The sequence below is a fragment of the Alternaria conjuncta genome (assembly GCF_024043145.1).
Source record: "Alternaria conjuncta strain BMP 0040 chromosome Unknown scaffold_11, whole genome shotgun sequence".
NCBI lineage: Eukaryota > Fungi > Ascomycota > Dothideomycetes > Pleosporales > Pleosporaceae > Alternaria > Alternaria conjuncta.
In genome coordinates this window covers 515,112-538,001 of record NW_026250100.1, presented here as the reverse complement: position 1 = coordinate 538,001, position 22,890 = coordinate 515,112, and the positions used below count along the sequence as shown (strand labels likewise).

Here is a 22,890-nt window from a genome sequence, read left to right as displayed (position 1 = left end):
TCTCCGTCGTTGAGCTGGGTACACATGCCGCAGACCCGTACCAAAGTCAAGAGAGTCGACGTTAATGCGAGTCCCGCACGCATGTGCTATTCTAGGAAAAGGTACCCATGTAGTTGCAATTCGTTTTCCTTAGATACACGAGAGGCGTTGTGGAGTTGGAATTGTCAGCGTTGAATTGCTTTTTGGTTACTATCGATAAAGACGCGCCGACACTTTCGATGATGGCATGATCAGACAATGCACGTTCGGTTGCGGACTGTTGTTAGACATGCGGTAGTGCTCTACTTACGCGTCAAGTGCCGCTGCATACCCCTTCTTACAGGGCAGTGATCTGCACCCCAGCCGTGCTGCTTGCGAATCCGCGGCTCGGAAGGCATTGCGCCAACCTTAAGGTTTGTAGATCTCGTTTTCGTGGCAGGTACGGCTAGAAGTAAAAAAGCAAGAAAGCAATGAGTCGATCTCGGAGAGACTGCCTAGTGTCTCGCTGAGTTTCCCTGGCTGGGCAAAGTGCTACTTTCTTGCTTCTTGTCGCCTGGGTGAGGTTGGAGAAGAGGGAGGGTTGGAGCAAAGTTAGACTAGTATCAATGCCGCGGACCCGAACCAAAAGTCGAGCGAAGGCGTTGACCCGGCCCAGAGATCGTGAGCCAAAGTCCATACCACCCCCATACGTGCGGGATGCACCGACCTCGAACCAGTGCTCAATGTGGTTTTCTAATCATCAAATGCCATGACATCGAAATAACGGCATGGGCAGAAAATAGTAGCCTCGGACGCAGTGTTAAATGACTCGTGGTATTTCATTTCACAAGCGCGAAACTCTAAATCAACAGAATAGTTCCCCTGCCAATCACAGGCGCCGTCATCTCCCCATGGACCTGAAAACCTTCTCCCGACGAGGATCAGTGGGCAAGGCTTGAATGACGACAGAGTCGAGCTCGCGATTCGATCCGTTCGAGCCAATGCGATCATGGTACTTCCACTCCGACTCCGTGCTTCGGATGGAGAGCGCATCCGGGGACTTTTGTCTCCTGTCGTTTCCCCGCACGCGATCGGCAAGGTTCTGGGATGCGGAGATGAACCAGGGGAGTCTGCCGGCGGGTTTGACTGGGTTCCTGAGTTAGCGGCTGGTATTTGATGATGGGAAAGTGCGGCGAGATGGGATGCGCGATGTGATGAAACTTACTAGTCCAGTATTCACGATTATCTTCGTCTTCGGGAACGATGTATCCGCCGGATATAAGCTTTGTCAAATAGATCATGCCGTTGAGTGCCGTGTACACCATCAAGCCCGCAATAAGACCGTAGGCTGCGCTGTATCCGAATGGGATGAACATTACGGTTACGAAGGCTGGGACGGCGTCGCCGATGTATCGCCAGTTGATGGAGGAGATTTGTCGCATCATCAGGCAACCGACCTATATTTACGTTAACGCTAGCAATATGGAGGTGGTGCCAGGTGACTTACGAGAACCAAAGTGCTTCCAGTAGCCCATGGTGGGATCGAAGCGAAGATAGGTGCGAAGAACATCGAAATGAGGAAGCAGACACCACAGGTCATGGCAGTCAGTCCTGTTTTCCCGCCCTCTGCAATTCCTGCTCCACTCTCAATAAAGGCCGTGACGGGTGAACAGCCGAGAAGTGCGCCCATGGAGATGCAGAAAGCATCTGTGCAATAGGCTATCGTTGATCGCGGAAAGTCTCCGGTCTCTGCGTCCACCACTCCAGAGAAACGTGCCATCGAATAGAGCGTAGCTGTGCAGTCGATAATGTCAACATATAGGAAAGTGAAAAGAGCGAGTGCGAAATGGCCAGGTGCTGCGTTGACGTTCCAGTCCAGGGCGTTCAATGTGCGGTTGATGGGATGGAAGTCCACGACCTTCTTGAAGAACTCGAAGCGGTTATCGCCGACCTCAGTGTAGGGGAAGAAAGTAACTGAAGTGCCTCGTCTGTATAAATGTCAGTCTCCTAAGCTTGACTGAGATAGGTGAAGAAAGCTCACGGCCATGAGATGATTGACACGAGCAAAATAGCTAGAATCATGGCGCTCTTGACCTTGTATGTCATCAAGTAAGCTGTCAAGATACCACCACCAAGGATGCCTAGCCACATCTGCGAGATATGTTAGCGATGTTTGTTGAGCCGGCATCATATGACCTACAGTAGGTGAAGTCATCTTGTGACTTGTGCATGAGCCAAACTCATCCTTGTATTGATCAGGACACCCCGCGATATCAAGTGGGGTACTCTTTGAGCCCGCAATGGCACCAATGCCCGCGTTGTTGCTCAGTCCGACTTCTGCAAGAAAGAGTCCTATACCACATGCCGCGGCAATCTTGAGCGATACTGGTATGATCTTGACGAGCCATTGTCGCATGCCAATCAAGGACAAGAAGATGAATATGAAGCCCTCTGCAAAGACAGCAGTGAGCGCAAGGTTGTAGGAGATGAGGCCTTGGCCATGGAAGCCGACGATCTGGTAGGCGAAGTATGCGTTGAGGCCCATACCCGGTGCAAGACACACGGGCATGTTGGTGAAGAAGCCAAAGAGGAAAGAGCTGAAGCCGGCTACGGCCGCTGTGGCGGTGATGAGGTTACGGTTCAAATCTGAGCTTGGATCAGCTGAAGTTGTTGAGAGTATGGACGTTTCCTACCCTGCTTGCAAATGAGGTATTCCGTGTTCGTTAAGCACAGAGGGTCTGTGGCATCATTGCACACGCAATTACCGCCTGTATCAGCGAGGATAGTAGCCTAGGCTCGTTAGTATTTTGCGAGACATGATCCTTCGAGAGCTTTACATTGACCGCGATGATGTACGCCATTGTGAAGAAGGACGTAAGTCCTGCCCGCACTTCGGTGGTGAACTTCGTATGCAGGATCTCATCTTTCTGCGGAGACAGTCAGTCATGTTTGAGATATTACTACAAGGGTCGAACATACATGCCCACAACCAGAGAGACGGAATATCCTGCCGAAAGTCGACCGGCCGACGTAGATGTTGAACGAGTGGATTGAGGAACGTATGGACTCCATGTTGCAGACGTGAAGTTGGCCGCCAGTTGGGGGTTTCAATCTCCAGTATAAGAGATGCAGTGATCGGCAGCAGATAGCCCTGCGTTGACTATATTTGTGTCACGCACGTCCGGTATAAGCAAACATGAACGATTCGGAACGAAAAGGTATATGGTATTGATCAATCGCCAATGCGATCGCTTAAGGTGGGGCCATAAGCAAAGGGCCTTCCAGAAATGCAATGAAAAGTATCGACGACAGGGCGAGCTGGCTATACATCACACTCGAGGCGATGTGATATCAACCGTAAGGGATGGGTGGGAACGACGAGGGTAGGCATGCGGCGCGGCAGGGAAAAAAGCACGATCTAAGAAGCTTTTGGACGGAGTGACGGCATGACAACCTAGGACGGCCGCCGCAAGCGTAGTACAAGTGAATTGAACGGCGGCAGGAGCGTTGTCATGCAGCTGAAGCGGAGACTCGTGCAGCGTGCTGGAGTGTGGCAGTCTAGGCTCGTACTCTGGTGGCTTGACGGAAGCGAGTCAGGGGCCGGGGAGCCTAGCTAACGCTAGTCAGGCACGCCCGATGTCGATCAGGCTGCATCATGACTGGCCAAAGGGATGATGTCTGGTGCCCCTCCCGCATCTGCAGCAAAATGACGGGGCGACTAAAAGCCTTAGTAGAACCTTGTGCCTCTCCCTTGCCGATTGCTTCTGACAACAGTCACAACACAGACAGCAACTAAGGGCAGATCACTTACAGTTCACGCCGCCCTGGCGGTTCAGCGGCCTTGCAGCTGATTTTGTCCATGGCACCGGTGTCCGCCCTTGTTCCTACGGCACTGATCAGAGGGATCAGCTGTGATCGCCAGCCTAGTTGAGTTTGCAATTCGTAGCCCGCGGGTGCAAGTCAAGGTCGGCGGCATCATATCGGTTATTCAACCTAGCAGCCGTCATGTTGGCATGTGCGAATCGTACCCAGCCACAAGCGGTTCTGCAAAACCTTGGGCGGAGACACCGAAAGTTGGAAAAGTGAGCCCGATAAGCCAGCCAGTCGCAATTGCTGTACAACCCGAGTATTTGCTTTTTCGGGGAAGAACCGAATGGAAGAGGCGTTGCTTTGCACGCTCATACCACGTGTAGGTGTATCTTTCCCCAGCAGTATGGTCGTCAACCCGAAAGCTCACGGTGCGCATAGTGTTTTTGCGCCGTGGAGGAAGCACGGCAGAGCACTAGCGCATGAGTTCGGATTAGGGAAGCCCTGATAGTAGTCCTAAAAAGGTCAATAACGCCACGGTCCGAGTGGTGCGACAGCGTTTCGATGCCGCGGAAACATGGGACCGTTGCGTAACTCGCTTTACGGTTGCGACACCCTCCACCCAGGTACTTGACTACTTTTCCGTCGAGAGGTGCGGCTAGCCTTGAGTGCTGGATAGCCTTCAGTCGATCATTCGCTCCCACCCCTTGAAAGATCGACTTATAGTGGCCCCGCTGCACTCCGCTAGACTCGCCACTGTGATCAAACATGTTCGCAACCGACTTACCACTGGATCAAGAGGCGGAGTCTGTTGGAGCGCGGAGGGAGCGAAAGACCAAAGAGCGATCCATAAGGTCAAACTCCATCCATACTTCACGAACGTCCACTAGTTCCGCAAACTCTGGCTCTACCGACCGTGAGCAATGGTGGTCTTCAGGCCTGAAGAAAGCAAAGAGTATAAAACCCAGGATACTACGACCATCAACCGGACAAACCACAGATTCTCAGAGAACCGCGAAGACCGTGCCAGCCGAGTTGGACTTGACCCGCACGCACAAGCTCAAGGATCCCGCGCTGCACCCTAGCTGGACATACACAGGCACTATTCCTGCGAAACTTCCATCTGGTGATTCTCTGCATCCGCAACAAGATGAAGTACCGGAGCTGGAAGGTGAAAAGTCCTCTCGAAAGACAGACTCCACAAGATCGCGCGTCTCACGTAAGTCATTAAGCATCAGCGTACCACGATCATGCGCTGAAGACATATTCCAGATGACCGAAAGCGCTCGGTGAGGACTCCGCCGGTAGTTGACAGCAGCGATGACGCAACGCAAGCAAGCCGCGTCAGTCCTAGATCTTTTGTTACGAGCAGAACTCGTGCCAGTTCCGAGACCCCTGAAGATAGAAGTGCCCCGCCAATGTCAATGCCAGGAGCGAAGAGGGTTGACAGCGGGTAAGTAATGTTTCCACCAAAGTCGGTCTTATGCTTATTGTCTGTAGGTGGCCACAGCCAGCTGAAACCGAAGTAATGCCCAAAGTTGAAGCACTCGAGCTGCATGACAGCTTCCAGGAGAAAGAACACGAAGACGCTAGGCATGTCTCAAAAGCGAGCGGTGGCGCAAATTCCGAGGTCTCCTGCAAGCCTCTCTCGCAATGGCAATGTCTCACTCCACGAGGGGTACCTTCGGAAATACAGTTGCAGTCGCGGTTGACCCCTAAGAAGGTTGCAGTCGCCCAGAATACCACACCGGACCTCGGCCGTTTTACACGATTTATCCGGAGAATGGAGGGAGCCGGTCCCAAAGTCATCCTGGACCGACTAAAGGAAGATTGGCAGTGGAGCACAGGCGGAGACGTTGATGAGGAGGTACGTGTCGTCGTTATAACTCTGCACAGACCTTTGCTAATAGTAGAAACAGTTGGTCCTCGAGAAACAATTGTGGCTGTTGACGGGGTTCCAAATGCAGAATTTGGGTCGGGAACGGACCCTGCCGAAGCCCGAATGTAACACCGGGAGGATCCTTGAACTCTACGGTAATCTCTGTAAGTCCATGTTGTGCCCTTGCGTTACGCTGCTGTGCAATCTCTAACGGTCGATGTCAGCTGAGGTATACCAACTGTCGGCAATGCATCCGTCCCAAACAGTGCACTTCCTCACTACCAAACCCCAGCGACGTGTTCAGTTACCGGGCAACGTATCCTACTTGACAGTGCGCAAGCTTGGTGCTGTTCCACTGCCTTACCCAGAGGACTACTTCTCGCATATAAGAGCATCGACGTTGCCATCGCTGGTACCCTCTGCCATATTACCGGAACTGTTCAGCGAATGTCACAAGCTGCTCGCTACCGGTGGTTTCCTAGAGATCAGGATCATGGATGCTGCCCCGGTACGCAAGACTACCGGCCCATTGATGCGAACCTGGATCGAGGACAGACTCTCCGTCAATCTGGAGCGAGACTTCAGATGCTCAAAGCCATGTTCGCTGGTCCCCAGTTGGCTGACAGCTGCCGGATTCGAGATGCTCGTTCAGGAAGACAACCAGAGCATGACGCTACCGTGCGCTATCGACTCGGATACTGCCAATGTGAACGAAGAGCTTTCCATGATCATCGGCCGGGCCTTCTGGAAGGACATATGGGGTAGCTTCGTAGACGACGCTCAAGACGAACCGAAGTGGTGGTGGGAAGACGAAGAGATCGTTCAAGAATGTGTAAAGCGCCAAACCTTGCTCGAGTGCAGGACGATCTTTGCATACAAGCGATGAGCGCCGTACTTTGTGGCACCGTGGTTGATACAATGTAATAGTACTGAAGGTTTAGCGGGATGGAAATGGCGTTGGTGGAGATATGGGGCGTCTGTACGATAGGATACCCGACGCGTGTTGCTGTCACTACCGCTTACGATTATACCGCCTTTAGACCTGTAGTTAGATAGCGATGCATTTGGTACGCGTACATTGATGGTTGGATGTGCGAGCCGATCAATGGAGCCCTAGTTAATCCCTACCCCGCGCTACCCACATGGGTATTAGCGTCCTCACACGTGACAGCGTGCCTCCTGGGCATTATCGTACCTTGGTAATAATGGTTATTACTATCATCTTATTCTTTCTCATATCGAGTCGCAAAGGATGGAACCCGCTGTGTACCACCAGAAGTCGAAATCCGGTAGCCGCTTTGTTTCGCTCCGCCTCCCCCAACCGTCCGTGCCACGCCCTTCGTTTCAGCTGCAAGGTCCGCGACGCGTCGTGGCTACATGATCAGCACCATGTCGGCACAACCGAGACTTCTCCTGCACATCTCTTTCATTCCACAGTGCCTTCTGTCTGCTTCCGCCACCGGTTAATTAATACTTGCACCGCTCTTTCATAATCCAGCATAGCCCTTACACAATCGTGCGGAAATCTAGATCGGCTCCAGATCGATATATCCGAATTACGACCGCTGAACGACATCAGCAACATGTTCAGTTCTCTCGGGACAAAGATAGCCCTCCGAAAAGCCGGACTGGGCGGTGTATCGCTACCAAAAACCGACGGCTTGTTTGGGAATGGCAACACGAAGAAGGGGAACACAAATGGCGCCGAGGGAGGAGACACAGGTTTCGCCAACCCATTCGCAAACGTACAATGGGGTGTACCAAAAGCCCTACAATCTTGGACGACACCTCCACCACCGCAGAACCCGGTGCGCAAGCCACCAAACATAGGAGACCGCGCACAAAGCCATCCTAAGTTACAATTTCCTACAGCCGATGGGCGGCCGACTATACTGCTGTTCCTGAGGTTTTGCGGATGTCCTTGTGAGTAGTCATCATCCCAGAGGCTGTATTCGGATGCAACAGTAGAAATTAGACATTTTCTAATAGCTGCAACAGTCTCAGAGAAACTCTTCCTCACGCTCCGAACCCTTGCGAACAAGCACACTTCCATCCACTTCGTCGCAATATCGCACTGCACACCTGCTGCAACCACAGAATGGGTCAAGAAACTCGGTGGGGCCTGGAATGTAGACGTAGTTGTAGACCAAGACCGGGAACTATACGCGCTATGGGGTCTGGGCATAGCTACTTGGGGTCATGTTCTGCATCCCAGGAATGGCTACAACCAGGTCATGCTCAGGAAGAATGAGGGGGTCTGGGGCCAACTGGTTGGAGAAGGCGCATGCAGATGGCAGGTTGGAGGCTCATATTCGGTGGACGGGAGGGGTGTGGTGACTTGGGGTGGACCGATGCAATCAGCAGACGAGGCGATACCATTCGAACATGGCGTAATGTCTCTTGGATATGGAGAAACGAGGATATAATGCCAAGGCACATATCGCAATTGGGGACCTCTTAGATGAGTACTCAGGCTGTCTGGATTCTACATGAGGGCATAATCGATTCATGTGAACGCTCATGCAGATGCGAATGGTCTGTATCTTTCTTGTATAGTACTTGCCGGCTTCGGCTTGGCTCTTCCAGAAGAAAAGCCTACTGTCAACAATGAAATAGTGACATACTTGGGCAAACATCTCAGAGTTGACATGACTACAAGCTGCGGTTTGTTGGACAGAATCTATTATCGGAATCTACTGAAGGTCATGACCGCGTCTGAAGAAAGCGTCTCGGAACAGCTTCAAAACTGCGAGCTCATCGACGCGTTGCGAGCTCAAGCGATTCGTGAGTTACCATAGAATGAACGGCCTTTTATACGCAGTAAACACAAACGGAACAGGACAGTTGACGTCTATATAGGACATATTACTGCCATATTCAGCCACGACTATCCCAATTACCACCATTTCGAAGTCCTGACTGGTGCAAAGACCGTTGTCGACGACAAGGGCGAAAGACGGGCTATTTACTGCACAAGAGCGCTAGTGTACCTAGATCCTGGTTGCAGCAAATGGTACTTGGTTGCTGAAGGTGAAAAGAGTTGTTGCACACCTCTTAAGGCGATAGAGAACTTCCTCGGTGGGGCCATGGTTAGATTTGAGGAGGTAATAGGTAAGTTGTTGCCATACATCTAAACGATTGCGATACCTAGTGGGGCGGACTAACTTTGACGTAGCTGAGCGAGAGGGAAGTACTATACGAGAGGATGGTATACGGGAGTATAGTCCAGATCCGGATGAATATCAAGATCAAGCACATGATGATTGGTAGAGACGAGGACACAATTCGTAGTTACGTTCTCGTTGTTATTTACTGCGGATGTATCTTCAGCCGTTATGACAAGCACACTTCGCTGTATATTAGAGCCTACGATATATACTCCTCATGCGTGATCACCAGGTTGTTAGGTGTATTAGATCTGGCGTAGTCATCCTGCCAAGGTGGGGTTCATACAAGCGTGGTGCAGCAACGGCGCCTTCGGAGCAGTCGCGTCCTCACCTTTCATCACCACACCACAACTTCGTACAGTCTGACTATATCAGCTCATCAAACATGAGATACGAGTACTCGATTTTGAGAATGGCGCTGCAGCAGGGCTCGATCCGCTACATCAGGGAGACTTGACGACCTGTGGGTCTCCTGGACATTTCCTCACCACCATGGGCGCTATCCACTGGTCGTCGTAACCACGGCGTTCTCATACAGACTATACACCGAAGCAAAGACATGATACTAAGTAGATTATTGGGTTTCCGAGAGGTGAGCTTGCCGGATCCAATCCGGAAACTTTCTCGGAGACATTCCGTTACCACCCCTCTAGTATTGATCGGGGACTTTAGCTAAGATACCATGCGCCATACAGTCCCTTCCTTGCATAGTTCCGAACAATCTGTACCTTGATGGTGAGCATGCTGGACAACAGAAATTGTATCGGAGCGTTATGCATCGGAGCTTTCTGCCGCGGAGCTGGTGCTCATGGTGTATAAAGCTGGCTGGAAGTTCGACTGACATCAAACACAACACCCACCGCAAGCTCACATCGTCTCTTATAGTCATACCCCGATACGCAGGATATCTCTTCTCCCTATACTTTTACCTCCACAACCACATATTGAAGCCTCATCAAGATGGCGCTCCGATCTCGACCCCAGATATTCGACGTACTCATCATCGGCTCAGGTCCCGCAGGACTCAATGCGGCGCTCACTTGCGCAAGAACACGCACCAAAGCCATCGTATTCGACAACCAGCAGTATCGCAACGAAGGTGTCACGCACATGCATACTGTAGCGTCCCGCGATCACTTCAACCCCAGAGAGTTTGGCCGCATCGCCCGCGAACAGATCGAATCCCGATACGATAGCGTCTGGTTTCAATCTGCTACCATCACCCACGCATCAAAGAAACAACTGTCGTTGCCAGATGAGAAGGACTTGTACGACGGCTTCGAAGTCAAAGACAGCGAAGGCCACTCATACGAGGGCAAGAAGGTCATCCTAGCAACAGGCTCGAAAGACATCCTTCCCGATATTCAAGGCTACAAGGAGAACTGGCCAGACCACATATACCAGTGTCTAGCTTGCGATGGCTACGAGCAACGAGGGAGTGCAGTCGGCATACTGAATTTCGACAATCCCGGATACGCACATATGGTCCAAATGGCAGTACCTCTCGAACCAGTCTCAATCACCTTGTTTACCAACGGACCCATCAAGAAGGAAGCGCCAATGCAAGACGCTTTGAAGCTCGCAAAGGCTTTCGGTGCAACGCTCGACGAGCGGAAGATCGTTCGCCTGGTGAACAACGGCCCGAGTCACACAGATGGCGTCACAATCCATTTTGAGACTGGAGAACCAGTCACTCTCGGTTTCCTCGTTCACAGACCTATTACGGTCAATCGCGCGCAACATCTCATCGAGCAGCTTGGCGTCGAGACAGTGGATCCAGCGATGGGCGGACACATCAAGATCGCAAACGCAATGTTCAACGAGACCAGTGTCAGAGGTGTGTTTGCAGGCGGTGATACTATGGTCATGATGAAGCAGGTTGCGATATCTATGGCGGACGGACTAAAAGCAGCCGCAGGTGCGGGAATGCAGATTGCACAGGAGAAGGCTAAGACTTTGGCTAAGGCATTTGAGGAGAGGGAGGGTACAAGCAAAGGAGAGAAGGATAAGGTGGAGGTGGCTTCGTACTAGAAGCGAGGGCTAAACAATAACCATAAGTTGAAGAGGGCCCGATCTTGTAGTCTTGGAAATCAGAGAGTGGCAGGTAGAATGGTCAAGTTGTAATAAAGTCGCTTCTCCGAAGGTGTAGAATATAGTTTCCCCTTGTGAATTCATAATGCATCAACCTAATGTCCAGATCTTGATCCAGTGGCTGGTCCGCACCCTGTACCTTCCATCGTATTGAGAGCAAGAGCAAGAGCATCCAGCGCACCATCCCTCACATGCCCTCGCTACCCATGACACTTGCCACGTTTCCCACGTTCGCCATGTTATTACTCCCAGATACCCACATGTTTCCTCTCAGCCTTCTTCCACGTTAAATCTCGTACCGGAACCTTCCAACTCACTACAGAACCACTCTAATCAATCCAATCATGTTTATCCCGCAAATCGCCGACCTAAAAGCCCGCATCAATGACCTAATTATCAAAAGCACATCCATACCTTCCTCCTCTTCCGAAACTTCTACCTCCGCAAGCAACAATGCCTGCAAAGAACCGGCGCCCCCGCCAAAATACGCCATCAAGAAGCCGTCGATACGCCTCTTTCCCGAGATACAAGCGCCGTTACCGACGATCAATATCGTGACAAAGCACAGTCACGCGTTCAATAGCTCTAAAGCAGCAGGATTAGATAAACTGGAGCAACTTCAATTCGCTGAAGCAGTCAAGGGATGGATTGTCGGTACGTACACCGGGAGTATCATCTACACATTCCTTAGGTCTGTCTCAGATGTGAAAAAAGAAGGAAGGATGAGGCATGTTGAGAACCAGAAACCGACCAGCTAACAAGCCATCGGCAACTAGAAACTGCACCTCTTCTCATCACAGAAAGCTCCAACAACACTACTTGCTACAAGGTCATCTTCACCGCAAGGAAAGCACGTGCCGAGATACACACAGCCCTTAGGTCAATAACATCTACCACTTTATACACCGCGAAACTGTTCGCCGTCACACCAACTACATCCGGGAATAGCTGGAGGCTTGTTGAGCAAAGTACCGAGACGGATTCCCTGGTCGATGCGATAGACCACCTGTGGGACAAAGCTATGCATAGGGTGGGCCGTTCGACTGGTAAGTCTCTCATATTTGTCTTTGTAGGGAGTGTGGGACGTCGAGTGCTGATACCTGGGCAATTGGTAGGTGTGATGGAAATTGGCGCGGTGGTGAAGGAGGGTAAGATGACAAGGGACAGAGAGGAGAAGATTGAGAGGAAGAGTGTGGGGTGGTAAACCAAGCTAAGCTTTGGCGTGTATGGATTTATTGGCCCGGAGATAGCCAAAGTTGTTTATTCCGCAAAGCATGTCAGCAGTTTCCTTGCACATCTAAACTCCGTTACACAGCAAACATCTCTAGAGCCTACACTCCTCCTAACCCCTCAAATATCTCACTCCTCCTTCTTATGTATCCTCGGTAGACCCAACCAAAGCAGTAGAATCACGCCCAACAGCGCCAGAATAATCGGCTGTAGTACCTGTACACCCTTGGCTTGTGCGATAGCTCCAACTGCGAAAGGGAAGATGGCAGCGCCACTTCCGCCGAAAGCCGCCGCGAAGCCAATAGCACCGACGTGCAAGTGGCGCGGTAGTAGCTTCGTAGCTGCGACGACTACAGCCGGGAACAAGGGACCGAGAAAGAAGCCCTGGAGGGCTACGGCGACGGCCGAGACATAGAATTGGGGTACGAGCCAGAAGATGAGTTCGAGGGCCATTGTGAGGGGGAGGTAGATCTGATGCATCCGAATTAGTGCATGTCAGACAAGAAAGAAGGGAGGAAGGAATGGAGAAACCAGAAACAAACTCACAGTAATAGCCAACTTCTCCCCCAACCTCGGCGTAACAAACCCGAGCACAATCCTCCCCACCGTAATCCCCATCCAAAACCCCGTCGCCACCATGCCACTCGCAAACTCCTCTCCATCCCTCACTTCAAGCATAAACTTGACAATCCAGCCACCTAGCGCAACTTCAATACCCACGTACCCGAGTAGGAAGAGTGCGCAGAGCCACGTGACGCGTGCGTGGGGCAGACGGATAAGCGCTTCTTTCATGCGGTTGTCTTTCGTGCCGCTGGTGCGCGGGTTGGCTGCGCGGAATGCGGCGCCGGTTTCGCGCCAGAAGGCAGTTGTGGAGGTTGCGAGCTCGATGGCTGCCATTGCGATCTAAGGGTGTTAGATGGAGGGGTGGAGGAGGAATGAGGCAGGGGAAAGTACCATGACGTAGTAGAAGGTGTACCAGGGTAATCTACTTCCTTTTGTGATCATAGTCGTTGCTATCAAGGGGGATAGCACAGCGCCTACGCCATAAAAGGCGTGGAGGAAACCGAGAACTTCGTTTGGGTTCGCCATGTTGCCGATCCAGGCATCTGTGGGTTGTATTGTCAGTCGAAATGTTCTGTCTTTCTGTTCTTCACCTTCTCTTTTATGGGAGCAGAGAAGAAGAGATTAGAATACTCACTCCACGCCGCATCAGCAAGTCCATTCCCGAACCCAGCCAACATGAAGATAATAACAAGCACCGGATACGGAGGGTGCACCGCAATAACGATATACGCGATGAGATGGCACGTCGGCGCTATAACCGCAACGCCTCTCTGGCCAAACTTGAGATGAATGCTGTTGTTCAATAACGCAGAAGCTGTATAGCCGACGAGTGGAGACAAGAATACTAGCGAAATGACGACGAAAGTCAGACCGTAGTATTCTTGCAACTGAAATCGTTTGTTAGCACGCGCTTCTTTCCCCCTTCTCAAGAGTCGCGACTTCTACACTCAGAAGAACGACGTTGACTTACATAAGGAATCAAAGCACCATACGCCGCATCATTACTCCCCATAACGACAAAACTCCAAAACGCCGCCATAGTCTTGAACAAATTCGACCGTGGATGGTTCCATCGTTCCAATTTGGCTGGCGCTTGTGTCGTTGGCGACGGCAAATTCTCTATCGGGTCGCTTTCCCGAGCACCTTTCGTATCCGAGAGTCGCAGGCCGCCTGTACTGCTCGAACTAGCGATCTGTGCATCTTGAGGTTTGGAGATATAGCTCGATACGTCTTGGAGTTCGATGGGCTGCTCAAGGCAGGTTGACGAGGTGCCGTTTTGGTGGTGCAGCGCCATTTTTGGGTTGTTGAGATGGCGACGGTTGACAGACTAGTTGCGACCTGCTGTCATTCCAAGGGACGGTGTGGATGAAGAGGAAGTTCGATGTCGAAGCTTTGGAGTCAGAGGGATATAAAGCCAAGAGTAGCGGTAAAAGTAAAAAAGGGCTGACGAGATACGCGCAGATACGAGCTTAACCCAACTCCTCCAAAGGCAGGTATGACGTTTTCCACCTTCAAGCTCAACAACCTCAATACCAAGAAGGGCGCACGACAAAACAACAACCACTCGACGAGGCCTTTATGTCCCCGATCTCAACTTCAGGCCCATAACCTCGCAGTCTCGCAACTATTACTCAAAGCAGCGGAAAACTGCGAGTAACCACTCCATCTAGACGATATCTTTTTAGCCACCGCCGACGTTCTCTAGCACACGCGCACAAGGCGGGGAATGAGTGGGATCCCCACACTTTGCAGCCGGTCCGACATATGGCTAATCAGCAACGAGGTGGCTGGTGGATCGAACTGCCCGGATGGCCAAAAAGGGAAGGGGACGGTTGATCTTCGGATGCTGCGAACTTTCCGTGAGTAAACCGCCGCTAGGCATCTCGAAATTACTACAGTACAATTATGGCCATAACTAAAGCCTAGGGATCTGGTAGAGAGATGGAGTATGGCACCGCGCCTTCGCGAAAAGACACATATGTTTGCATGTCACGGCGTGTTATTAATCACATTGTTACGGACCAACTCAAACCCGACTAAGACCTCGCACCAAACCCAAAGCGTCGACAAACTGCGAGGACGCTGAAACCAACACAGTCACAGCTGCAAGACAACTAGTCGCGTCACTCTACGTCGCAATCCACGTCGCAAAAACTGTGACATGTCACTTGTATCAACCGCAGTTCCAGATGTGAAAATCGTTAATCGTTCTCATTTCATGCTATACCTGCTATTATTACCTCCACTTCTGAGCTGATTCGCGGAATCGACGCTCACCCGTTACCATGCATCCATCCATGCTGGGGGTATCCTGTTGTCTCTTCTCTCGTGCTCTCTGTCTCTCTCTACAACTGCCCACCATTGACCACATGCTGAAAAGGAAAGAAAATGAATAGGAAAAAAACCGTTCTTGAGATCAACGCTTGTATTTCAACGACTGTGAGGAAAGGTAAATCGTCCATATACACATACTCGCTTTCGACAGTCGCGCCCTTCGCTCCTGTAATGCTTCTGCTCGCGCCCACTGGCCCCTTGGTCGTTCAGCCCCTGTCTTTTCTCTTTTTGGAAATGATGATGATGAAATGGGAAAGACAATGCGTTCTGAAAGTTCGTCTCGTCATGTGGGTGAAGACGTCTATGAGGGCTGGATGACGGAGGGACCGGCAAGGACCTCGGCATCGGCAACGGACTCGCTCTTGGTGATCATCATGTAGACTTCTCCCTGGAGGCCCTGGGGAACCATGCAGTTGCCATCGGCGATCTTGGTGAATTGGTTGCCGCCACTGTGAGATGTTAGATTGTGAATCATTGTAAGGGAGTGTATGGAGTAACTTACGGTCCGACGAAAGCGCAGAAAGAGGCACCGGCGGGCTGAGCGGGGTCGGCAAGCTTCAAGTTCTGGCCAACGGTAGCCTTCTCGGGGTTCTGGAGAGCGATGGCAGGGAAGGCCTGGATGTTGAGGTTGGAGCCTTCGGGGCAGGACTTGATGAACTGGGCGGCGAGGGTGAAGACGGCGCGGGGCTGGAGAGCAGTGTCGAAAGCGGCGGGGACGGGCTCGGCGCCGGATGCGATACGGATGAAAGCCTGGTGGCGGGCCTCGACAGTGACGATGGAACCAGCGGCGGACAGGATGTCGGACGAGTTGACGAGAGGAGCGGCACCGAGGTAGGCGGAGACACCGACGGCCTCAAGGACACGGGCGGTCTTGACCATGGAGTCGGCGCTGGTAAGGGCGGCGTCGAAGTTGTATTGGCATGGCTCGACGGGCTTTGCGCCGGCTCCTGCGATGGCGGACTGGAGAGTAGTGACGTGGGTGGCTTCAGTCTGTCCAACGCCCATCAGGGACTTGACTTGACCTTCACTCAGGCCGAGAGCCATGAAGTCGGACATGGAGAACTTGGCGAAACCCTGCTTGTAGTATTCCGATTCGAGATGCTCGGCGGTCAGAGCGCTGCAGTGACTGTTAGATCCAGCTCATTGTGATCGTTGATCCAAAGCTACTTACAAGTTGAGGATGTCGACATCGCTCAACATTCCTGCTGCGGCCGGTGCAGCTGCAGCCGGTGATGCGGCGGCAGCCTCGCTACCTCCAGCGGTCTCAGTGATGGCAGCCGGCGCAGAGGAGGTGGCAGAGGCGGCAGCGCTCGACATGGAAGCCATCTCTTGACGGGCGTAGTTTGCGGGGGCGGCAGCCACGAGAGGCGCCAGGGCAACGAGGCCCTTAAGGATGGTTGATACGCTAGGCATGTTGGTTGAATTAGGTTTGTTGGATTGTTTTCGAGTAGACAAGTTCGTAAAGAGAGACCGCCAGCAAAGACTTGCTTTGAATTCGATTATTAAAAATTGTCTAAAGTCCAACCAGGGACTGAAAGAAGGTAAACCGTAAGGAATGTGGTTGATTATTAGGTAGGAAGGTAGAAGAAGCTCGTTGATGATCCAACTGAAAACGAGTATGGAAACAAGGTGGGCGGCCAATGGACCTTATACAAGCAGCTGCAACTCCTGGGCACCATCTGAGACGCCATCTTAAAATTCGGAGTACGGATGTTGACCATGTGGCGGACGACTGCCTCCCGCTGGCGCACTGGCCTCCATACTGGATCCGTGACCCTACAAGCTTCAAAGCTTGGCAAATCGACCCATTGATCGTCCAGGAACTGCTCGCTAGCAGTGTAGCAACCGCTGAGGAAGCCCGGCTTGTGGCGATGGGGCTCGTGGTGCCGGCATGTGATGTAGCAGGTCCGGGGCCCTGCGACGCGAAACGGCTATCATGAAACCCTACAAGTGCCAACGCGTGCGCGGAGGCAGTAGAGCCGCCCTCGAGAAAACCTGGGTACCGTAATAGTGCATGGCGATTAATGGCGGTATTCTGACTTTCCGACCGGATCCGTGAGGTGGCTTACCATCTGAGGCTTGAAGCAGTCGGGCTCCTCATCTGTCATGACGCTGGTGGGGTGTGTTTCCAGCAGCGAAGAGCTAGCGAAACGTTTCAACATCAAGCTACTGGCCGTATTTCATAGCGCAGTCATGATTGTAAATACTTCTATAAGGGTATCGTGGTGTCGTGAGCGCTTGCGTGTTGCGCCGAGAGAACCCCAGATGGGTTGAGAGGTTAAGAGGGATGGATTATCGGGTGGCTGATGCACCCAAAACGTCTTCACGTTGCCAAGCCTCATGGAGAACCACTGCTATTTCGGCTGCGGTTCAGGCCGTCAGGCTCTCGTTCGCTACAGCAAACACATGCAGGTACACAGACCGCCTCTGACAGGGGATGGGAAGTCGCAGATCCGCTGGTCAAGATTCGGATTGCACGGCATCGACCTGATGCCGTATAGCGCGGCTTGTCACATTCGATCATGCCGAGGAGAGGTCACGATTCGGTATGTTTCCACCTCAAACCAACCAATCTTTGTCTGAGGCCGCGTTTCCAATGTAGTAATCAGGATGTCAATGAGGGGGCACACTGTTGCTCACTTCGTTGCCTTGTCGCCTTGTACGGCTCTTGAGCAGCCTTATCCAGGCCTGAACGAGATGTGGGGAGTGGGTGTCAATGCAGGCGGGTACCAAAAGAAACCAAAGTGAACTATGCATGGCCAGAGGCGCTCTCGCAGGGATAAACACATTACTGTACTACGGAAAATTACTGTGTATAAGAGCTGCAACGATATATCGCGACTGCCGATATCGTCGTCGCATACAAATAAACAATACACAGATCACCGTTCATCTCCTCCTGCACAACCTAGTATGTATCCTCCATTCAATTTTCTATACCAAGTCGACATAAGCTACCGAAAAGGCCGGATACCAGGTCGGACTGAGCGAGACGTCTCGTCTACAAAGCGTAGGGGTTGAGAGATCGGATGGTCAAGCAACTGAAAGATATGTTAGTGACATTCAGAACGTAGTGATGGGCATTACTTACGGAGGGCTCTTCGTCAGATCCGTCTTAAGGATGACTGGGACGCGTGTCATCTCCCGCACATCCTGGATGTAGTCGCCGTTCTGCTCGCGCAAAGTGAACCAGCTGAGGTACTTCTCCTTGTTGGTCAACTTGGATTCTGCAGCATCACCAGCGCTTTGGGCGATCTTCGAGTCGGAGTTGACACGGTGAGGAGCACCAGCAAGATCGCGGCGGGTAGGCGATGGAGGCATGCTCTGAGTCGGGCGGTCAGGGTTGAGAGAAACACCGGCCATGTTCGAGTTGAGGTCGTTGGAGTCGTCGTCATCGTCGTCATCATCAAACAACGCAGCCTCCTCGTTGGTCGACATGGTTCCAGTGTCCATCTGCCTGCGCTGGGCCTCTTCCTGCTCCCTCGCACGCTGCTTAGCCGCCTCAGCATCACGCGCCGCAGCCGCAGCGTTGGCGGATCTGAGTGAGCCATGCTTCGGCCTCTCGTCCTCGGGAATGTAGTTGGACGATGGGACGCCCTTCTCCCAGTAGAGCTCAAGGAGACGCTTGTTCTTGTCGAACTCGGCTTTCTTGAGAGGAAGCTGGTCACAGTGGACGCGCTTCTCAAAGCCCCACTCGGGAATAAGGACATCGAAAGCGGACTCGTACACGCAAAGGACGATACCTTCGGCGATGAGATCACCGCCCCTCTCCTGCCTGACCTTGTCCATCTTGCGGCAAGCCTCGATGTGAACGCTCTGCTCCTGAGCAGCATGGGCGGAGTCCTTCTTGGTGTTGCACATCTCGGCAGTCTTGGCCAAAGCCTCGATGTCTTCAGTGAACTCAATGGCACCGTTGGAGAGGACAGCTTCCAGCTGGCGGTGGACAATGATGTCGGCGTAGCGGCGGGATGGGTTAGTGAAGTGGGTGTAGAGGGGAAGGTTCAGGGCGTAGTGAGGGTACTGATCCTGAGGCAGCCTGCCAGCAACAAAGTACTTGGCACGAGGCATCGACTTGATGACGAGGGTCTCCATACCCTTCCTGATGTCATCGTCTTCAACCTCAAACAAGCTGTTCTGGAGAGTGCCACTGCTCTCGGTGTTGATGTCGTAGCCAATGGCACCCATACGCTCTGCGATGGTCGTCAAGCGGCGGGGGTTAGGCGGAGGCTGACGGCGCAGGAGAGCCTTCTCTGGCAAGCCAGTGGCGAGCTTCTTCGCAACAAAGGTGTTGGCGAGGTGGCTGAGCTCCTCAATGCACTCGTGGGCAGGGGAAGAATCGAAGATGTTCTGTTCGACGGGAACATTCTCGTCGTCCAGCTGGTACATGAGGCGCAGAGCCTTGACATCGCTGGAGCGGTCGCCGAAGCGAGCCTGGCGGAACTTCTGGGAGATGTGATGCAGCATCTTGATGTCCTTAGCACGGGCTGCCGAGACTGGACCGTCGTTACCGTTGATAACGGTGTCGACCTCGTCGTAGGACAGCTTTCCAGAGCTCTTGATCACAGCCTTGCCGACCCAGGTCTCATCATCTGAGATTTTACCAGAGGTAGGATCGACCTTGAAGACGACACTGACTGTGTAGCGCTCCTCGCCAGGGTTGAGGCAGCAGATGTCGTTCGACAGACGCGGCGGAAGCATGTTCACGGTGCGGTTCATAAGGTAGACCGCAGTTCCACGCTTCTTGGCCTCACGGTCAACAAGCGAGTTGGCCTTGATAAAGTGGGCAACATCAGCAACGTGGATACCAATCTCGACACGGCCGTCATCAAGGTATTTGAAGTGAATGGCATCATCAAGCTCCTTGCTGCCGTTGGGATCGATGGTGAAGGTCTCCTCGCTGCGGAAGTCGCGGCGGCTCTCGAGCGCCTCCTCGCCGTCGTTGGTGACGGACCAGTCTTCAAAGCCGACGTTCTTGATGACAGCGTCGGAGAAGTCATCTGGACCAAAGTTGTTGTCGCGCAGTAGTGCGTCGGTTTCCACCTTAAGGTCACCCATGACACCGAGCTGCTCGACAAGAGTACCGAAAGGATGCAGAGAGGTGATGGGCCATCGCTTAATGCATGCGACAAAGATGCGGTCGGCGTAGTCTTGGTGCTTCTCGACGAAGTCACGTGGGGCTTGCTCGGTGGGAATGGCGATCAAAGGCACACGCTTGTCTGTTGGCTTGAACCAGACAATCTTAGGCTTGTTCTGGGTCTCTGGCTGGGAGCGGCCGGAGTTGCCCTCGCGAGCCTGTCGCTCAGCTTCCTGCTTCTCCTTGGTGGCTTGGCTGCTGGGACGCAGGAGTCCAAGGGATCTGTTGCTGTGATTAGTGATGTACTTGAATGAAGATGATGTGTTTGCTTACCCTGAGAACATCTGTCCAGCAACACGCTCGATAACAGCAACAATGTGACCTGCGTACAAAGGCTTGAGCTCATCGTTGATCTCCTCCTCCTCCATGAGGAGCAAGCTCTGGCCTTCGACTTCAACATCGTCGTTCTTCTTCTGTGTGGGTCGCTGGCGGAGACTGCCACGTCGGCGGATGCCACCCTCAGAGCCAGTCTCAGGTTGGGTAGTGGCATCGTTGACGGCGATACTACCGCCGCGAGGGTCTGCGTTGTCCTTGCGCTTCTTCTTCTCTTCCTTTTCGCGCTTCTGACCCCAGACCTCGTCGACGTCAAGAAGTTCAACAGCGACCAGATCTCCTTCGAGAGCTCGGTTCCTGTCTTTGCTACCGCAGATGAAGATGTCAGCATCCAGATCAGTAGTTGTGACATAAGCATCGCTGCGGTTCTTCTTGTTGACGCGGAGAATTCCGGCAACGAGTTGGCCGTCGCCGAGGAGAGCGGGCAAGGTGGCCTGCGGGAGGTAAGGAGTGAATAGCGTCTTGCGCTGCTGCTGCTGATTTTGCTGCATGCCCATCTGCGGTGCATGCTGGCTGCCTCCGAGACCGCCGCCCTGCATCTGGGCGGCCTGGAGAGCCTGTAAATGAGCGATCTGCATGGGGTTTAGCGGCTGGCCGAACATCTGCTGTTGCAGGAGCAGCTGGGCCTGGTTGCCCATTTGCATCTGAGGCTGGCCGCCGTACTGGAAGTTGCCAAGAGAGCCAACGGACTGGTTGACCGATCCACGAGTGCGGTGGCCAGGCTGGAAAGGAGCGGCATTGGCGGTCTGGTTCATGTTGAAGTTGCCCATGTTCTGGGACTGGTTGTCTTGCGTAGGCTGTTGCTGGGTGTTGTTCTGGGGCTGTCTCCAGTTGCCCTCGAAGTTGCGAGACTGGCTCCTGCCATGGCCTTGGCTGCCACGGCGCTGGAAGTCAGACTGCTGTCCGTTGTTCTGGTTGGTAGGGTTCTCGCTGGTAGCTGGGAAGGAGAAGGAAGGACCGCCACGGCCAGCACTTCCACCGCCGCGTCCGACAGCCATGCTCTGGCTGCGGCCGTGGGCACCTCGTCCACCACGGGCGGAAGTGTCGTTGGAAGCGCTGTTTCCACTGGGGCTGGCATCACGGTTGGAGCTGCCCTCGGTCGAGCCGGGGATGGGGAACTGGAAGCCCGAAGTCTTTCTCTTCGATTCGGCCTGTTCGGCAGCCTTCTTCGCGTCGGCGAGAGCTAGCGAGTGACGGCGGGTGTGTCCGGAGCCGCCAGCACTGCCACCGCCTCGGCCACGAGGGTTGACATTTTCCCTACCCTGGCCACCCTGTTGTGCACCGAATTCGCCGAAGCCAGACGAACCGGAGGAAGGAGCGGGGGGTGGGCCGCCCATGCCGACTTGGGGCAGGGCAGACTGGTTGCGGCGGTGGGCGCCAGGCTGGGCTGGTGCGCCCATGGGGACAGCGAGGTGTTGCTGCTGCTGCATTTGCTGCATCTGCTGGGGGAACTGGTAGTTGTTGACTTGGGGCGAGACATTGGGCATCTGGCCCTGCATCTGGAAGTTGCCGAGCTGCTGCTGCGGCTGGATCATGCCCATGTTAACATATTGCTGGTGCGTGGCGGCAATCTGCTGCTGCTGTTGCTGGAGGACCTCGATCTGCTGTGCGATGGCGAGCTGTTCCACTGTGCAGCTGTCAGCAATGGCCCAGAGTGGCTATCGGATAGCTTCACGTACTCATCAGCGGTGTCAGCTCCGACGGACTGCGGCGATGCGCAATGTGCAGACGACGACCGGCGGGACCCATGGGGCCCTGCTGGCCTTGTTGCTGATCCATAGTGGATAATGTAGTGTGGATGATTCAATGCCCGCTTGCAATGTATGCTGTTGGAGAAGAGACGGTCGGACACGAATTGGTCAAAAGTGTGATGGATTTATCTGCGGGCAATCAGCATGGTGTTGGAAAAGCGAGCGAGCGAAGGGATGCAGGTGGTGAGAGTGCAAGGAGGCAGATGGGGGACAGATGCAGGGTCGGCAGCGGCATGCTTCAGCGAGCGAGCTAGCGGGGGACAACTCACGTTGGGGTAAGCGTGCTGGTTGGGCGGTGCTCGGGGCGAAGAGGATACTCTCGTAGACGATGATTACTCGGGGTGGTGCTCTGCAAGTCAGAAGCGGGTGGTGTCGTGTTCAGACAGATGTGTCGTTGGTCTAGGAGGGTTGATAAGGAGGGTCGACCAGATCAAAGAGCGCGGTTTCCCTGGGGCGGGCTGTTGGTGGCAGTACAACCAAAATGCGGGCGGAGAGAGTGCTTCGAAGGAGGGAGCGATCGGGGCGGGCGGGCAGGAGGGATGCAGGAAGAGAGGGCAGAGGGCAGGCAAGAGGGCCGTCAGCGTGCTCGAGGTGGTGATGGCTATGGCGGGACTTGGCCAGCAGCACGGTTTGGGCAAAGAT

The 22,890-nt window shown here is 53.4% G+C and overlaps 7 protein-coding genes across 7 annotated transcripts; 3 read left to right on the top strand and 4 right to left on the bottom strand.

The window, feature by feature from the left end:
- Window positions 1-859: 859 nt before the first annotated feature.
- On the bottom strand, window positions 860-3,030 carry J4E85_007718 (uncharacterized protein; the record flags this gene model as incomplete). Its single annotated transcript, XM_051471949.1, has 8 exons — window positions 860-1,104; window positions 1,184-1,415; window positions 1,466-1,946; window positions 2,000-2,109; window positions 2,159-2,604; window positions 2,652-2,748; window positions 2,796-2,885; window positions 2,938-3,030. 8 exons carry the CDS (start codon window positions 3,028-3,030, stop codon window positions 860-862), a joined length of 1,794 nt encoding a protein of 597 aa, XP_051324146.1.
- Window positions 3,031-4,533: 1,503 nt separating this feature from the next.
- On the top strand, window positions 4,534-6,530 carry J4E85_007717 (uncharacterized protein; the record flags this gene model as incomplete). The annotated part of the gene is made up of 5 exons (XM_051471948.1): window positions 4,534-4,984; window positions 5,038-5,218; window positions 5,266-5,632; window positions 5,685-5,808; window positions 5,869-6,530. The coding sequence occupies 5 exons, from the start codon at window positions 4,534-4,536 to the stop codon at window positions 6,528-6,530; spliced, it is 1,785 nt and encodes a 594-aa protein (XP_051324145.1).
- A 697-nt stretch (window positions 6,531-7,227) lies between these two features.
- Window positions 7,228-8,070, top strand: J4E85_007716 (uncharacterized protein; the record flags this gene model as incomplete). Its single annotated transcript, XM_051471947.1, has 2 exons — window positions 7,228-7,567; window positions 7,643-8,070. The coding sequence occupies 2 exons, from the start codon at window positions 7,228-7,230 to the stop codon at window positions 8,068-8,070; spliced, it is 768 nt and encodes a 255-aa protein (XP_051324144.1).
- Window positions 8,071-9,771: 1,701 nt separating this feature from the next.
- Window positions 9,772-10,842, top strand: J4E85_007715 (uncharacterized protein; the record flags this gene model as incomplete). The annotated part of the gene is made up of 1 exon (XM_051471946.1): window positions 9,772-10,842. The coding sequence occupies one exon, from the start codon at window positions 9,772-9,774 to the stop codon at window positions 10,840-10,842; it is 1,071 nt and encodes a 356-aa protein (XP_051324143.1).
- Window positions 10,843-12,261: 1,419 nt separating this feature from the next.
- J4E85_007714 (uncharacterized protein) lies at window positions 12,262-13,990 on the bottom strand (the record flags this gene model as incomplete). The annotated part of the gene is made up of 5 exons (XM_051471945.1): window positions 12,262-12,603; window positions 12,679-13,035; window positions 13,087-13,238; window positions 13,331-13,583; window positions 13,667-13,990. The coding sequence occupies 5 exons, from the start codon at window positions 13,988-13,990 to the stop codon at window positions 12,262-12,264; spliced, it is 1,428 nt and encodes a 475-aa protein (XP_051324142.1).
- Window positions 13,991-15,331: 1,341 nt separating this feature from the next.
- On the bottom strand, window positions 15,332-16,443 carry J4E85_007713 (uncharacterized protein; the record flags this gene model as incomplete). The annotated part of the gene is made up of 3 exons (XM_051471944.1): window positions 15,332-15,479; window positions 15,533-16,147; window positions 16,202-16,443. 3 exons carry the CDS (start codon window positions 16,441-16,443, stop codon window positions 15,332-15,334), a joined length of 1,005 nt encoding a protein of 334 aa, XP_051324141.1.
- Window positions 16,444-18,031: 1,588 nt separating this feature from the next.
- On the bottom strand, window positions 18,032-22,276 carry J4E85_007712 (uncharacterized protein; the record flags this gene model as incomplete). The annotated part of the gene is made up of 4 exons (XM_051471943.1): window positions 18,032-18,071; window positions 18,122-20,386; window positions 20,438-22,124; window positions 22,177-22,276. The coding sequence occupies 4 exons, from the start codon at window positions 22,274-22,276 to the stop codon at window positions 18,032-18,034; spliced, it is 4,092 nt and encodes a 1,363-aa protein (XP_051324140.1).
- Between the last annotated feature and the right edge of the window lie 614 nt (window positions 22,277-22,890).